This window comes from Strigops habroptila, chromosome 1, assembly GCF_004027225.2.
Source record: "Strigops habroptila isolate Jane chromosome 1, bStrHab1.2.pri, whole genome shotgun sequence".
NCBI lineage: Eukaryota > Metazoa > Chordata > Aves > Psittaciformes > Psittacidae > Strigops > Strigops habroptila.
Window position 1 is genome coordinate 2,890,551 of NC_044277.2, and position 17,070 is coordinate 2,907,620.

General features: G+C 41.7%; 1 protein-coding gene across 6 annotated transcripts in view; it reads left to right on the forward strand.

Moving 5' to 3' along the window:
* The window catches only part of TSNARE1 (t-SNARE domain containing 1), a 490,869-nt gene that overhangs the window by 220,286 nt on the left and 253,513 nt on the right, over nucleotides 1-17,070 (forward strand). For all 6 annotated transcript variants that reach the window (XM_030512211.2, XM_030512231.2, XM_030512202.1 and 3 more), the window contains exons 6-8: nucleotides 3,277-3,367; nucleotides 7,495-7,569; nucleotides 9,081-9,137. In XM_030512211.2, the coding sequence (XP_030368071.1) occupies nucleotides 3,277-3,367; nucleotides 7,495-7,569; nucleotides 9,081-9,137 (223 nt within the window). The remainder of the gene's footprint in view (nucleotides 1-3,276; nucleotides 3,368-7,494; nucleotides 7,570-9,080; nucleotides 9,138-17,070) is intronic.

Sequence of the window (17,070 nt, forward strand, 5' to 3'; positions counted from 1 at the left end):
ATGTTTAAGCCAGTACAGTAAAGGTATTTTTGATCTGTACCTGAAAAATTTATTATCGATCCTATATTAGGGATTAGGTGAAAGTAAGATAAGCCATATCCTGTATTACAGATGCAAATGCCTTTTCCTGCTAGAAGTAGGAAACAAAGCTCTTTGGGATTATGGTGACTGGCAGCAGGCACAGTGAGGCAGAGAGGAGTCTTTCCCTCGTCGGTGTTTGCTGTTGCATTTGGGTTGTGATTATTTTGTGTTGACTTGGTCATTCATCAAGTGTCTCAAAGAAACGGCGCAAACAGTAGTTAAGCTCCTTCATTGTGTCCCTGCGGAGGAGGGAAGCAGCCGTCATCACATCTGCCTCTTTGCTGTGCTCGTTTGAGAACTGGATAAATAAATTAGAGATATGATGGCTCAGAAGAACAAACCCGAAGCAGCTGCATGCTGGGGATTATGGATTTGATGGACCGTGCTTCCCTGGCAAAGAAAACACCCACCATAGGAAACTCTTAGGCAGCAGCGTGGTATCTCTTGTATTATTTAGTGCATTGTCTTTGCGATCTCTGTGTATACAGCAATGCACAGCAAGGGATGTTATTCTTCCTATGCGATGCCCTTTTTGGTTGTACTCTTAGAATGCTTCATTTCAGAGTAGCTCTGTAGATGGATAAGTCCGTATATTTTAGGTACTCGATATCTCTACAGACTGAATATTTAACATGTTATTGTGTGGAGGACTCTTTCAGAACCAAATTATATTCATCAGAGACACCCCTTTAATTAACTTTCACACTTCCGTGGGGTGAGGAATATAAAGAAAGCCAATAATAGTAATAATAATAATAGTAATAATAATAATAACAATAATAATAATAATGACATATCTTGTTACCATTACATATTAAAATACAGTGCTGCGGGGAGTGGAGTTTCAAGGCTGCTTTTTAATGAAGATCTTAATAGCATTTAATGTAAATTAAATATAATCGCTGTCTGATTCCTGAGCATATCTCTGAGGCTGATGAATAAGAAGTTAATTGTGCTGACAACGTAGCAGGAAGTGCCAAAAGCAAGCACCAGCATGTTGGTTAAAGTGCATTTTGAATTGAAGGCAGCACTTTTGTTCTTTGCACTCCTGCTCCCAGTTATTTTGCAGCAGTTCAGTGCAAAGTTTGTGCGCAGCATGGATTTATTGGGTAAGATATCTCACATAAAACTTGCATTTGAATGCAAAGGAAGGAGCCTTTCTTTAACTTTGGAGATTGGGAAGGATCCAATGCCTGAGACTAACAAGCCATTTGACTTTGGGGATGGAGAATTGCTGGTCTGTGAATCCCTGACTCGTTCTGTGGGCAGATAACATAATGAGGTCTGCAAAGTGACTGGACGTCAACTCCAGTGTCTTGCATTGCATTAAGAGGAATTAGTTGTGGAAGTCTCAGTTTTGAAACTGCTGCTTATGGAATTCATGCACTTGGTGGCAAGATTTAGTTGACTAAAAGATTGGGGATCAGGCTGACTCCTCAATGTAGGTGATGTGACAGCATTCAATTCCCAGCTCCCCATCATGTGATGACAATGTGGAATATCTGCGGTAGATACAACCTCTTCCGTCTCAAATTAGAAGTGATGTAATTAGTCAGCTGGTGCAGTGGGTCCTGAGATCATAAATAAATGAAATGCATTTTGATGAATGAGTACAGAAATGGTATCTTAATTTAACTTAGCAGAGCTGAGAATAACTAGTTATGGGATCCTGTCTTGTCTTCATGTGAGATGATTTCTCTGTATGGTACCAAAGGAGTCCATGCCTCCTGAGTGTTTGTTCAACCCTTAGAATACATCTGAATTAGTGTTTTACAGCTTAGAGATGTTATCTTCATGCTACGCTAAGCTTTCACTTATACCCGATAGGTACAATGCATAAAATTAAGTGTACTTTTATCCTAGGCAGCTTTTCCATCTGAGCTGTCTGCACAGAGATCTCACTTAAGTAGGAAAAACCTGCCAGACTTTGCTATGGGGGTGAATATTCCAGTTTGTTGGTGCCTGTGTCCATCTTCCCTGACTAGATGGAAATGACAGTAAGTGGAATGCTTGTTGAGAAGTCTCAATTTAGTGTAGGTAAGGTTGTGTTTGGTAAAGACTGTTTGGGGGCAGGCCTTGTTCTTCAAAGGAGGCACTAAAAAGGTTGACATAAGGCTTGAAAGAGCTGGTCTTGATCAGTACTGAAAGAGAAGCAGGAAGGAGCTGAAGAGCCAGGACACACCATGGATCTTCAGGACAGAGGGGCCATAAATAGTCATCTTAACCTGTTTTAATCAAAGAACTTTGATTCGCTCCACATCCCACCCACCCTGACAAAAGAGCACGGACAAATGAGTCTTTGCAATACAACCATGGCTCAAATGTGTCCTCTGAGGGAGAAAAAAGATCATTTTCCCTGGGTCTTTCTAGAGGTTTTGACCAAAGCATTATGGAAAACCACCCTTTTCTGGCTAGAAAGATGTGAAGTGCTCCCTGGGGAAACTTAGAGGCTGAAAATGCCCTGTTGGCCTTATAAAGCTTGAGAACTACTGGATTGAGCTAATAAATATTTTTGGGCAGCATTTATGTCTCTTGCCCCTACTTTGCGTAATCCCAAAAAGCACAGCCAGCAAACAGCGCTTGCAATAAATAATGGTAGTGGAATTCGGGGTAAAAGAAGAGGGATAAACATGACTGAAGAGGGCACTGGTTTGGCTCCCTGCCTGCCTGTCCCAGTGCTCATATAGCAACACTTCGCCTTCACAGTGCTTTCCTGGAGATACTGTGTCATTAGCGCATAGATAATCACGGTAAGTAAATTTGTCCTGCTCAATTCCTGTCTCTTCAAATGCCTCTGCTGAATACAATTTTTTCCTGGGCAAGCCATCAGGTAATTCCTCAATCCCATCTCTTTTTGCTACTAAACCATCTTAGTTTTGATACCATCCGTGATTGCCTCATTACCTGTCCACCCCCTATTTTGACCTTATCATTCCCCATTGACTTCGCAGGTCCACAGCCCTTGTCTTTGTGGTTATCAGAGTGAGAACATTTTGGGCAGCTCCTTGGTAGTATTTCGTACAGCCTTCTGGCTGCCATTGCTGGTCGAGACCCTGGACTCGTGTAGTCCCAGTGTGGCTCCATGTGCTGTGTGTTGTGTTGTCTCAATTGCCCTGCAGCGTGATACAGTTCTGTGAGTGTCTCATTATGCAATTAATCTCAATTGCATTTCCCATCATCTCTTCTCTTCTGCAGGCATGCAACCCAGCAGGAGACTAATAAAACCATCACGACTAGCACCAAAGCCATCAAGCAGCTGTCTGAGGTTGTCAGAGGCTCATCCAGGGTATGTGTCATACAGGATGCTGTTGGGGGAGAGTGCTGGGTCTTATGGAGGGAGGAATAATGAAGAAAGAAGTATTAGTGGGTGCTTTAAAGCTGCTGAGCTCCATGTCTTGTTATAATTTCCTTTCGTGTTACACAATAAGCATAGCTTAATTTATAAATGACCACCTGCAGAAACCAGTTCTTCTCCCAAAACTGGGTTATATGGAATGGGAAATAAAGAACTCAGCAACAAAGCCTTGACTAACTCACACCCATCTCAGGGTCTCAGCTTGGGTGAAAGTACCACAGAAATCATCTGGTTCCACATGAGTGTGGCATTGGTTAAAGACTCAGTTGTGCAGTGAGTGCACTGGGTGTAGATGAGTTTGGAAGTGTGTTGAAGTGTCCAGAAAGGCCAAAGCAGTGGAGTATGTCTAGATATGATGTTTATTCAGTGCTGTATACCAGTGCAAAAGCAATGATGGGGATAGATAATTACCAGATCTGAGCAGAACACTGAATTACAATTTACCCCACAGCAAGCCCACCTATTGTACAGTAGGTTTAACTCATATGAACATCGTTGCCATGGGGGTATGAATGATCCCCATCCCCTGGTCCCCAGTGCAACGACTGGACAGACAGAAGGTTTCTGACCTTTCCACAAAGACCTTTATAGCCCAGGTGTTCCTGCTGGCTTTGTCCTGTGCTATGGATCATGGGGAAGAACAAAAGCATGCTGAGGTTGAGGGCAAACTCTGGCTGGTTTGGGAGTTGAGAAGTTTCACCCACATAACAGGTTATTCAGCAACTGAAATGAGAACAAGGATAATGCTTTTCTACTTGATTCTGCCAAGCACTCTACTGTTATGTTCTTGTTTCTAGCATCCATGTAATTTCTGTGTCAGGAACTTAATTGGTGTTTTATGCTCGCTTGCTTCCTGCCATTTCCCAAAGTCCTGTGTTACTTAACTCTGTTCTCATGGCCCTTCCACCTAGAAAGAACACCGCTCTAAACACACTGCTTTTCTCCCTCCAAGTGGGTTTTTACAGCCTGGATTTATGTCACTTGCCAACAGGCGTATGAGATAAGGATTTAAGAGCTGGTTCCCCTCAGGCTACCTTTGTAACCTGTTAAGGACCATGTGCAATTCAGCCTGCCTAAAAAAATGAATGGGTGATGGATGGGGATGGAACCATGGAATGACTGTTCTCCAAACACAGACGTCAACCTTATGCAGGCATCAGCGTTAATACTTAGACCTTTTTTAACATGTTGCTAGATAAGTGATGGACTATAAGGACTTGTTTTTGCATACCCTGAGAATAATTTCACCAGAGCTTGATAAAACAGAAAATGCTTTCTTGCAGATAGGAGGATTGGGATTTTATTGTGCTGATCTCCTGGCTCCATTTTGTGACATAAATTGGGTCCAAAGGGGAATTAAGCAAGGACACATTAAACCCAATTATAGTGCCATACAAGAATGTCATTATTTACCCTTGAAGCACATGGGAAGTCTCAGGAGAACAGCTTTTATTGTCATGAGGAGAAAAATGGCTAAGTTAAAGGGAGAATATTTGAGAGCTGAAGGAAATAGACACACAAACAACTTTAGGAACATGAGGGATAAACTTGCTGCTCTCTGTTGCCATCACATAATAACTTTTTCTTCTCCCTGGTCAATTAATTTAACAGATTTTATTTCTTTAACTCTTATTTTCTGTGCTGTTTAAGTAATTAAACCTACAAATTCTGTTATAAAGCCTGTAGCCCTCATCCCTTATATAGAATAAGTAGTTCTGGTGGGGATTGGCTGCTGGCTGGTGAGTTCCTGTTGGGGACCTGGGTACCATTGCAACTTTCCTCCCATCAAATTTCGCATACCATGAAAAGCCTTCCATTTATTAATTCTCTTCATCAGAGAGTGTAGTGATAAGACAAGGGTTGATGGGTTCAAACTGAAACAGGGGAAGTTCAGGTTAGATATAAGGAAGAAGTTCTTTACTGTGCGGGTGGTGAGGTGCTGGCACAGGTTGCCCAGAGCAGTGGTAAATGCTCCATCCCTGGCATTGTTCAAGGCCTGTTTGGACAGAGCCTTGGCGACATGGTTTAGTGCGAGGTGTCCCTGCCCATGGCAGGGGTTTGGAACTGGATGATCTTAAGGTCCTTTCCAACCTTTACTATTCTATGATTCTAATTTAGAGCTTTATAGTCATTCCTTTCCAATCCATTTTTCTGTGTATTACTTTGCACGCACACATGGACAAAAAATACTTATATTTTTCCTTATTTGAGACCACTAATGCACTGCCAAGAAGGTGCACCGTGGGAATTCCCCTGACTTCCCTTGAAGCTGCAATGCTGCTGGAGATATTTGAGTCAGGATGCCCGACTGAGCAAATTGATAGTATTTCAGGAGTAAAGATACTGATGTAAGTGGATCAGTGTGATATGAGGCAGGAGGCTGATGTGAAATAGCACATGGCTATTTTAGGGCTTCTTTCAAACTAACCTCAAAGAACTTAAATAAAGAGGCCTATCTGGAATTTCTGGGTTTTGTAGGATAAGTGCTGGACCATTAGATAAGCTCTCCAGGGTGGCAGTCTTGCCTGATTTTGCATGTGTAACAAACATAAGGTTTATAGACCTTTATCTGTAGAATGGGGATGATGGTACCTATTCTAAAAATGGTTTTAGATCTTTGGATGAAGAACTGAAGACTGGGATATCCCTCTGTGTATGAAAATACTATCATTAAATATTAAGGATGTTTATCCCATCCTTTATAACATTTACTTTTGTATCCTTAAGCAGTTGTCTGAAACTGCTTAAATGGCTGTAAAGTGAACATTTCTGCTTAGTAGCTTTAGAGTAGATTGGGTTTTGTTTGCTACTTGTTTTTTAAGGTGATGCCCCACTTCCTCATTCCCCTATGTAAAACCTGGACATGTGAGCTCCTGCACACCTGAAATAGTTCCAGAAGGGTAGAATAGAGTAGAATAATTCCAGGAGAATTTCCATTCCTTGGCACTGTTCAGGTTTGGTCACTCCATTGGAGGGCAGTGATTCTGCAGCATGTTGGATAGTTACATCAGTCTAGACTGGGGTCTTCCTTGTGTTTAAAGCATAGATCAGGATTTTGCTGGGGCAAACTTCAGGCACAAAGGTAGTGGCATTTGAGTTCACGTTTTGGGAAACATGGAGATAAGTTGCTTTCTGACAATCAGGTGCAAGGCAAGGCAGAAGGAATGTTGTTGTGGCTGACGGACCTCTCAATTCCGGTAAATCACCCATTGCCATCAAATGAGGTGATGAACTCCCTCATGGTCTTCATCAGGAACTGTAGTGATAGGACAAGGGGTGATGGGTTCAAACTGAAACAGGGAAAGTTCAGGTTAGATCTAAGGAAGAAGTTCTTTACTGTGAGGGTGGTGAGGCGCTGGCACAGGTTGCCCAAAGAAGTGGTGAATCCTTCATCCCTCTCAGCGTTCAAGGCCAGGTTGGACAGAGCCTTGGGTGACATGGCCTAGTGTGAGGTGTCCCTGCCCATGGCAGGGGTTGGAACTGGATGATCTTAAGGTCCTTTCCACCCAAACCATTCTATGATTCTATGATTCTATGGGCTATCATCCAAATAAAGGACTTTTTGTAGGAGGATCCCTTGGGTTATCATCTACAGAAGATAATCTGAGGCTGGATTCTGGTAAGTAGAAACATGGTTATACCATGCTATAACCATTTTGTTCTTCTGATGGCAGGAGGGTATTTATTTGCTTGTGTTTCACAAGCTTTAAGAACTGGTATTGGAGTGAGACCACCCCTTATGCAGTAAGCAGGAGAGCAAAATGTCCTGCTATCTATCTCTGACATTGAAGGTGTCTAGTTCAGATAGCAAGACCACACAGAAGTCATGACATGAGTGCTATCTTGAATACCCAAAACATCTTGTGCTCCTTTACCAAAACAAAACCTTGTAGCATCCTGACATCTCCAGTGAAGTTGAATTATTTAGGATACTATTTATGCCCCCCTTCTTTATTTGATGTCTCCCACGAGGACTACTTCCCATGGTCACAGACAGAGTCTTCTATTTGGTTTATCCCTACAGACCTGCTAACCAAGCTTCTGTTTTTCCATAACAGCAAGAACGACTTCAGCTGGACAGGCTGAAGAACCAGCTGTCAGATGCCATCCAGAGATATGGAGCTGTGCAGAAGGTGAGGATCTTGCTTCCACTGTTCTGTGTGTGGGTTTGGGAATGTGCTATGTGTGAGCAAGCATGACTCCCAGTAGCATGGAGCATCTCCAAAGAGCTGCTCACATGTAGTTTCCTCCCTTTATTCTTACTTTATCAGTCAAGCAGTGTATTGATACATTGGAATATGCACATGCAGAGCAATTCAGCAGCAATGGAAAACAGTGTGCTTTTGCCCTCTCTGTCTCTGATAGGACCTTCCGTGGTTCTCCTGGCTTAGCCATGACATTGTTTTGGTGTGTCTCCACTTTCAGGGCAGGAGAAATGCTTCCACAGTGCCCCTTTCACCTTCTCTGCTCTTAGAAAATGTGCAGGCAACATTGCTAATCTAAGTGTTAACCCACCTTATGGCTCTGCTGTGTTAGACGGCGTTGCCAGAAGATTTCAGAAGGCATCTTGTGGTTTGAACCTGTCACCAAGATCAAGCTGTTTAATAAAACAAACAAAACCTGAATTCCAGCGCCTTCATTTGCTTGCTGCTCTCCCCTCTTTACCCTTGGGAGGCTCTGCTGATGAGCAGATTTGCTGTGCTTTTAAACACTGTAGTAACGATTTAAATGTAGCATCCTCAAACTGCTTCTCCCCCCTGCAGTAACAAGTTATATATATCTGGATTAATCAAATCACAACCTGGACAAACTCTGGTTGCTTTCTTATACTACTTTAGTGAGTTTGACCCATGCCTGCAACACATGGGAAGAATGTATTATAATTATATTAGGTGTAATGAAATTAGGTTGGCAACATGCACTTAATACTGCATCTGTATTAGAAACACTCTGTACTGATTGATTTCCCCAAACTTGCTGCCTATGGTTTAGAAAGAAATAAATAACTCAATAAAAGCACAGAAAATTGCACTTCAACAGCATGTACATCATGTAATAGCATTGCGTTATCTCTAGCACTATCTGGTATTTGTAATTATTACCCTGTCCTATTCAAAAATCCTAAGAGCGAGGTCTTGAAATGAAATTATTTCGTCCCTTAAATGAGGAGTTGGAAGGATTCAGGTAAAGGGCTCCACCTCCATATACACACACCTTTATTATGCTTTTATTTCATGCTCAGGAGTACAATCCATCTCAACTGTAAATGTAGGTGATGAGGGTTTCTTTTTAAACACTGTCATCAATTCACAAGTGCCAAAATTAACCGCTGCAGTTTGCGAATGCCCGGTTACGTCAGGAAACCAATCTGAGTGGTAAATTGCTACTTATCCACGTCCTAGCTGTCATTTCTTAAATGCAGGTTTCAGTTTGGATAACCTTGTCATGGTGGAAGCTTTGAAGACTTTGAATTCCTGCAAGACCAAACTTTTCAAGGCAGTTATGCTCCCTTTTTTTAAATAAGAAGAATTTTCTCTATGTCCTTTTCTTTAAGAAGCAGAACGAATAGCTTCATGTGGTTTCTTCCCTAAATATTAGGACTCTCTTCTCAGCCCTTTTCCCTCTTTTTTTCCCATTTTTACAGAAAATAGCAGAGAAATCCAAAGCTTTGCTTCCTACTGGGCAGAGAAGTACCAAACAGGTAAGTTCAGCTGCATCTCTATGTTTGACAGTAAGTACATTGCTAAAACCGGGCTGATTTCTAACCCTGCTTATGACGCTGAAGAGCACGGAGCATCCCCACTACCTACGTTGAAGCCAGTGAGGTGGTGTTCAAACAGTGGTTTTCCACTTTTGGAGGTGGAAGATACAGGATCCAGAAAAACAGACATATGTAAGCCCTGCTGAATTATTCTCTGCTTCTCTGTTCTCATGGGGCTGGTTTTCCATTCTTGGTGGGAGTTTTGGATACTCTGAAATGTATCAAAGAGCAATCCTGTACCCCTTTGCCTGGGATCTGGGCTTGTAGGCTAAGTGAAATCATCCCCCAAGTGCAAGGAAGGTAGAAGGAGGTGAGAGGAGGTAATATCAAACCTCTGTTCTCAGTTTTAAGAGGCATCATCTATTCTGTATAGATCTATATCATCTATTCTGCATTCTTCGGCTATATTACACTGTGGTTAACTATTATATGCATACGAAAATAGATTTTTTTTCCCTCTTTTTGCCCATATTAGGACCTCTGTCAGTGAATAAATACTATGCGTAATCAGAGTATATACATGATAGTTTTGTGCATAAGATTAGTTTCCTGTGTATGTATATATAAAATATAATTAAATGTATGTTTGCCTGTGCACATATGCAACATGATTAAGAGTTTAAAGATATATGCATATGTATGCATATGTGTGGAGTCTTTTACAAATGGTAATGCAAAATACTGTGTATATATATAGAATATTTGTGTGTTTAAGAAATCTCCACAAATTTCAGTGACAGCTTTGATGCCAGGAGATCAGTTAGCTGCAGTGTGAGTGGAACTCTATGCCTAATTTCAGTGATGATTTTTCATATACTTGATACTCTTGTCTTTTCTTTCAAGGGACAGTCAGCAGATTGTCTGCTTTCCTGATGAATCTTCATTCCCTACCTTGTGCTATCTGTCTCTCTATCCTCCTTTATGGGCATATAAGGAATAGTTGTTCTTTGTAACATTAATACTTCTCTGTAAAGCAGGGTGGAATGATGCCACTGAAGACCCTACCATTAGGGCAAGTCAATGGACCAAAGGTTTGTAATATTAGCTAGATTTCAAGCAATTACAATTCTGCATTAAACTTTCTTGTCACTCAGTTAGTTTTAGGTGATAGTGCCACTGAAACGAAGGCCTTTGTGTGCTATAGGGCTAATGTAGTCCTTTACCCTTACTCAGAGTTCCTAGCACCACCTCTGGAGTGGTTGTACACAGATGTTGCTTTGCAGCTGTGCGTGTATAGAAATGTTCCAGCTTATTTTCACCCACCAGCTGGTGATCTATATTGAACATGGGTATTGTGCATGGTTACAAATAGCATGGTCTTGAATGGTGGTCACATCCACTGCACATCAAACACTTATTGGGTTTGATGGTTAGCTCAGAGATAAGGGGGTTTATTTTGTGCAGATTAGCTGTGATTTGGTTTTGTGTTGTCTATATTACATCACTTCTTATGCTTTTAACCAACTCTGTTAGACTACTATTGGTGGAGTAGATTGCAGAGGTGGAAACAGCTCCAGTTTTCCTTGGACCACCACATGATTGCATGGCCATGGCTGTTCCATATGATGTGGGACACTGATGGCCAGTAATCAATGTAAATAGGATGCATAGCTGTTGTGCATCCCTGCACCTGGAGTAAGCCTGGGTGCAATGAACTGTTTTGGTATATTGAAAATGGTTGATGATTGCAAAAACAACCTTCTCTGGAAGTGGTCAGAGTTTTAATAGCAGGGGAGAAACCAAGCTGTGAACAAAAATCATCAAATCTTGGAGGCAAGTGATGGTGGGCTTGGAAGTAAAGAGATGCTGGAGGAAGAACGGGACAGAGACAACCCCCTTTGCCTTAAAACAGGGAATAATCCAGCCATTAGGAGACTGTAGCAGTAAAAGTTTGATGTGGGTCAGGCAGCATCAGCAGAAACTGTGTTAAACTGGATCAGCTGCACATTGTTTCTCCTTGTAGCTGTCACTTGCAAGTGGATGCTGGTGGTTGGCCTCAGTGCCTTATGAAAAAGAAGGGGGTTGTATTATGCCCTTGGTGAGATGCTTCTGACTCAGAAATAGGCTTGATCACATCCGAGAGCACATGCTTTTCATGCAGTGACATGTGCTTGGGCTGGGGACACATGAGGTTTCATCCACACTGCTTGAAAAGGATGAAAGTTAATCCACATCTGTTTCAGCTTTCCTATACGTTTGCAGCTTCACACGTCTTCTTCATTTTCATTCTTCAAGTATAAAAGGAGAGAAATTAAATGTATAAAACCTGCTGAAGGGAATGCAGTGCTGTGATTGGGTTTTACTTACTATTGTCTATTCAGATGCAGATTGGTCAGGACATGCAAAATTATAGCTCCCCCAGGAACTCTAACCTGCCCACTACGTGCATATATGAAGGTATTAAAATTAACACCCTATACATTACATTACCCTATGCAGTAATGGAAAATGCTATATATGTTCAGGGGACTTGATTTATGGGTCTTCTGAGACTGCATAGTGGACTTGTGGATGTGGTGCAGATCCAGTCTTTCATTTATTTTAGTTATATATAATATATTTTTATATATAGTATATAATAATAATATATAATAACATATATATGTTTATTAATATATACTACAGCAAATGGTAAGAGGTTTGAAGAATGCCAGTTTTCCAATATGCACGTTCCTATAGTTCCACTCTTCTATTGGTGGGCGGGGAATGTAAAATGTTTGGTAACACAAACGCTAATAATTTCCCTTTAGGGAGTAATTGATTTCCTAGACCCACATAACAGGTAAAAATTGGAATGTGAAGTGTTGGGAAAATTATTCTCCTGCCCATTGTGGTTTGCTGTAAGTACTGTTTAATTGAGTTTATGTGTGTATCAAAGCAAAAGAAAGGCATTGATCCAAAATTCCTTCAAGCCTGAAGTTATATAAATTCTTAACCAAGTATGTGCTTGTAGGAATGTATTTGTGTGCAGACAAATCAATGTAGTTCTATAGGTGCATATATTGAAAGACGCACATTTTTACTACACTAAATGATCATTGTGGAACGTGAGTTGTGGCAACTGTTAAAAAGAGGGTTAAAAAAAGCCCTTTCCCTTGAGTCTGTGAAAGTAGTTTTAAGTCTTCACCCAGTGGCCAAAATGAGACCTCAGAAGTCTCATTAAGGGAGTGCACAGGGGAATCCTGGAAAGCAGCTTTCCATTTATGAGAACTGCTGTTGCAGCAATACAGCAGAGATGGTGATGTGTTTGGTGATGTGTCGACTCTGGTTCCTCCTTATCTATGTGCCTCAAATCCCACCCTCTCCCCCTGCACAGACACACTTTGGTGCAAACCAGTTATTCCTCCTTCCAGGCAGAGCCCACTGTAGGAGATGAGTGGTTTAAGTGTCCCACATAGGAGTGATGCAGAACCTGGGACAGTGTGGTGCAGGGAGGAGAGATTGGACAGCTGAGTAGACCTGTCCTCTTGGGCTAAGTCCATCTCACAGTGCAACAGTTGGGTATAATAAAATATCATAGTGTTTTAATAGCACAAAATAGATTACCCTTAATATTAAAATAATAAAGGATAGCCTGAAGAAACCCCACAAAATAGCCAATAACCCCTCTGAGCATAGGAGATGAAATGAATCCTTCTTTTCAATTCTTTTTAATTATCATGTATCTAACATCATCTGCTTCCTATAGAAAGAATTCCTATATTGTGCCCATGATTGAATAAGTTCAACTGGTAATAAATCCATCAGCAGACTAGGCTGACAAGCTGAGTGCTCCGAAGGATCCATCCCTAGCAGTGCCTAGCAGTGACAGCCTGTTTTCTTTATCCTTATGGCATTTGCGACACGTCTTTGGGCCACCTCCATCTTTCCTGGATCCTCATTCAAACTAAAACAGGGGCAGTTTAGGTTAGATATAAGGAAGAAGTTCTTTACTGTGAGGGTGGTGAGGCACTGGAACAGGGTGCCCAAAGAAGTGGTAAATGCTCCATCCCTGGTAGTGTTCAAGGCCAGGCTGGACAGAGCCTTGGGTGACATGGTCTAGTGTGAGGTGCCCCTGCCCGTGGCAGGGGTTTGGAACTGGATGATCTTAAGGTCCTTTCCAACCCAAACCATTCTGTGATTCTATGATTTAGCCATCTCTCTTCTCATCTAATGAGGAGGAAAGTGGGCTTTCTCACCTTGTCGACTTTGTGGGTGGTTCCCCAAAGGCAGTGGGAGAAGGGGAAGCACAGCTCTGTTTGAGCTGAGGAATGAATTTTAAACTAAAACCACCCCAAATATCCAAACAGACTTTTTATTTTAGAGGAAACTTTCCTGGCAATTTTTAGAAATTAAAATTACAGTAATTGTCATGGGGTAATGGCCCCCCTCTTCATTTCCTGCTGCTCACAGGGAAAGGAAAAGATAATTACTGCTCTGGAACATGGCAGTTGCCAAAAGAGATGCCTTTGTTTTTTATTCTGTAAGCCTACTTGACCCATTTCTCAAAGGTCAGTAAATTTCATTTTTTAGGAGCACAAAACTGGGTAATAAACCTCTATTTGCATATACAAGCTTTTCTTTTTCCCCTCTCCTAACTGCATCAATTTATTTGTGCTTTAAATGGACTTCCTTCTCACAGGAAGCTTCATTTCTCTCTTTCTTCCTGTGTTTATGAAGTTGTTCTTTTTATGTGATTAGAGTAAAACTCTCATTTTGGGGCAGTGAGATCCAATCCTCCTCTTGATGGGAGAAGAATTTTTTGGCAATAATATCTGCATAAACTGCATATATGTATGTGTGTGTGTAATGACTCTAGTTATTTGGGCTTCTATTTTTACAGGCTCCTTATCATGGTAGATGCTGTATAAGCACAGCTATTAGATTGTGCCACCCTGAGGATCTCACAGGCTAAGCAAATACCAGCAAGCTATTATGAATTATAATTAACAATGAGGCTTTAATGCAGTGCTGGATGTCGAAAGCTCAGTTTGAAACTGGCTTCAACATTGGCGTGTGTTGTTCTGAACTGGGAAATTGAATTCCTCACAATCAAAATACAGCTTTTGCCCTGACAAATGGAGCTTTTGGATTTACGCATTTATCTTATTGACTCTCACACCTTATCTTAGGACTCATCGCAGTTCCTAATGTTCCAGTCTGGTGCTATATATTAGGACACCAAGCCTTAGCTTTGGTGATAATGTATCTCGCATGTGTGGAGTAATTGCTATGTCTTTTCAAGGTTATTTGGTATGCAGCTACTTGTGTAAAAAGTGCAACTTCAGTAATATCAACTTGGTTTTAAATGGCTTTGCATCCATTAAAACCCATATTGTAATCAACCCACTCCTCTGTTCCTAGGGATGCCAATATGGAGCATTTAAATCACACGGCTGTTTTTCCTTCTCTTTAAGTGGGGGCTTTGGTTTCTTTTTTAAGGTGGCCATTAAAGCAATTTTCCTAAGACAATTTCCATTTTCTTTCTCTGCCTCTTGGGGGGTAAGGAAATAGATTCTGATACAGGGATTTAATGCATCGATCAAAATAGATTCATACCTGATTTTCTTTATTTGCTTCCTATATTCCAAAGGGAAGTAGAATCTCTTCTGAATGGCCCAAAGTACTGTGCTTGCACTGCTTCCAGTTGGTCTGAGAGGAGAAGGTGGAAGAAAATGCCAGTGGGCTTTATAGGCACAGTACTTCACTAACTAACCATAAAACTCCCTTTTTGGTGTGATGAGGATGCAGCACTTTGCAACTGAGAGAGTTAAATGAAGATTGCTCCATCCTTAAAGGAACTAAAACCTGCACTGCAGCCCTTGGAAAAACACCCCTGTTCTTTGTACTGCACGTGGTTGTGCACAGGTTTTATGGGGCAGTGGCAGTGCTCAGGACTTCAGCGTTGCATATAAAATAGTGTAAGAAAACCCCAAAATCCTACTATATCTTTAAAGGTGGAAATTTGCAAAGGCTGGAGGTGTGAGCTTCCATTAGCATATAGCCGCTTATTCCACAAAAAAGAGAAAAAGAAGAGAAGAACAAATCTATATAAAGACCAAACCTGTATAACCAGGTTTGGGGGTAACTTGACATTTCCTAAATTGCCCAAGCAACCTGCACATTGTGGATATTCCTTAGCAATCCCCTAACAAGTGCCTGTCATGGGATAAGCCCGCTTTGCTTGCTGATGGTAGTGAGGAACTGCAGCCGCCTGTATCATCACCCGAGCAAAGGGGTTTGTATTCATTAGCTGGATTTTCTGGTTAGTTGAGGGCTCGGGGTTTTGTTTGTTTGTTTCTTTGTGGGCTCTTTGTTGGAGTGCGAAAGGACAGAGGTTTTTACGTGGGCAGAGGATGAAGGGTTCCTTTTGTGCGAAGCCTCCTCCACAGCAGCTCACTGGCTTCACATGCCGTGCTGATGCTGCTCTCCCCTACCCAGGCTGTGAGTCATTGCCGGAGCCGTCTCGCAAACCAAAGGGTTGTTTTGTCTGCAGCGAGCCAGCCTCACCGCCCAGCTCTGCAAGCATTTGGCTTTATGCTCCCAAAACCCTGGGGCCACTTTGTCTCACCTCACGCTGACAAAGACCCCAGCAGGAGGGAGCTGTACATTGGAAATGGTGACACTGGGGTTGCATGGAGGCATTTGAGGTCACAGGATGAAATGCTGGCATCAGTGTGCCTTGTTAATAGCAGAGAGTGCTTTCACGGAGAGCAAATCTATATTGTGCCCAGAGGCTTGGGCAGATAACATCACTCAACTGGTACCCACATTTTTATTCCTGCATAGCCAGCGACAGCTCTGCAGATATTTATCCCCATTGCTTGTAGTAGCTGTCGGGGTAGTTGCGGTGCTCCTTCCTTCTCCTAGTTGCTAAATCTAAAGGATATTGCAAATACCCACATCTTCATGTCAAATAAGGGTCGTTCATGGAGGATGGGAAAAAGCTTTCTAACCTGTTGCAGTAGGACTGGCTGTGGTCTCAAGTTGTGCTGCCTCCTGTTTGCTCATGAGTACTGCTTTGTGCATAGTGAGTGTGGCAGTGCATCAGTGTCAGAACTGCTGACATGGATGTGTACGTGTATAGATCTACCTGTGTATCTGTAGATATCTACATAGATGTAGATATAGATATATATAGATACATAGATGATATAGATACAGATATAGTTATAGGTATAGGTATAGTTATAGGTATAGGTATAGGTATTGATATAGATAGAACAAGCTATAATTACAAATATAGCTATAAATATGATGATTGATATGAATGGCAATATAACTATTAATATAAATGTTGATATTAATATTAATGGATATAGAGCCAGGTGTGGTCAGTTGGATGGATACTCACCTTGGTCAGAGAGCTTTGTCCTTGCATGCAGCTTTTCTGGGCAGCAAGGATCACCTTTGGCAGCACTGTCAGATCTGTGCTGACAGCAGTGTAAGAGGAGAGCAAATGCAGGCCAATATCCCAGAGCTGATGAAACACAGGCAGGGTCTGCAGGAACATGTGCGGCTGCAATGGCAATGGTATAGTTATAAAAAGTGAACCTCTGCAAGGGTCTTCAAGCTTGATTTTTTTTCATTATGGGCTTTTTTTCCCTATATATCCATTTTGTTTTTACAGTGCAGGAGCCTAATGATACAGTGAGTTGTTTTGCCCACTGCAAGTGGAAGTGGTTTCTACTGGTGTGATGGGGATGCTCTTACAACCTCATCCACTTCCCCTGCTTCAACCCCCCTTTACAGAAGTTGCATTGCAAGAGTCTAAATTCACTTTTGCCCTGGCAAAGATCACGCAGTAAATGGAGAAACAAATGCGAAACCTCACTGAGTGTGTCACCTTGCGCCAAAGTGAATGCAGTGTTATTTAATACATTTAAACCCCCCT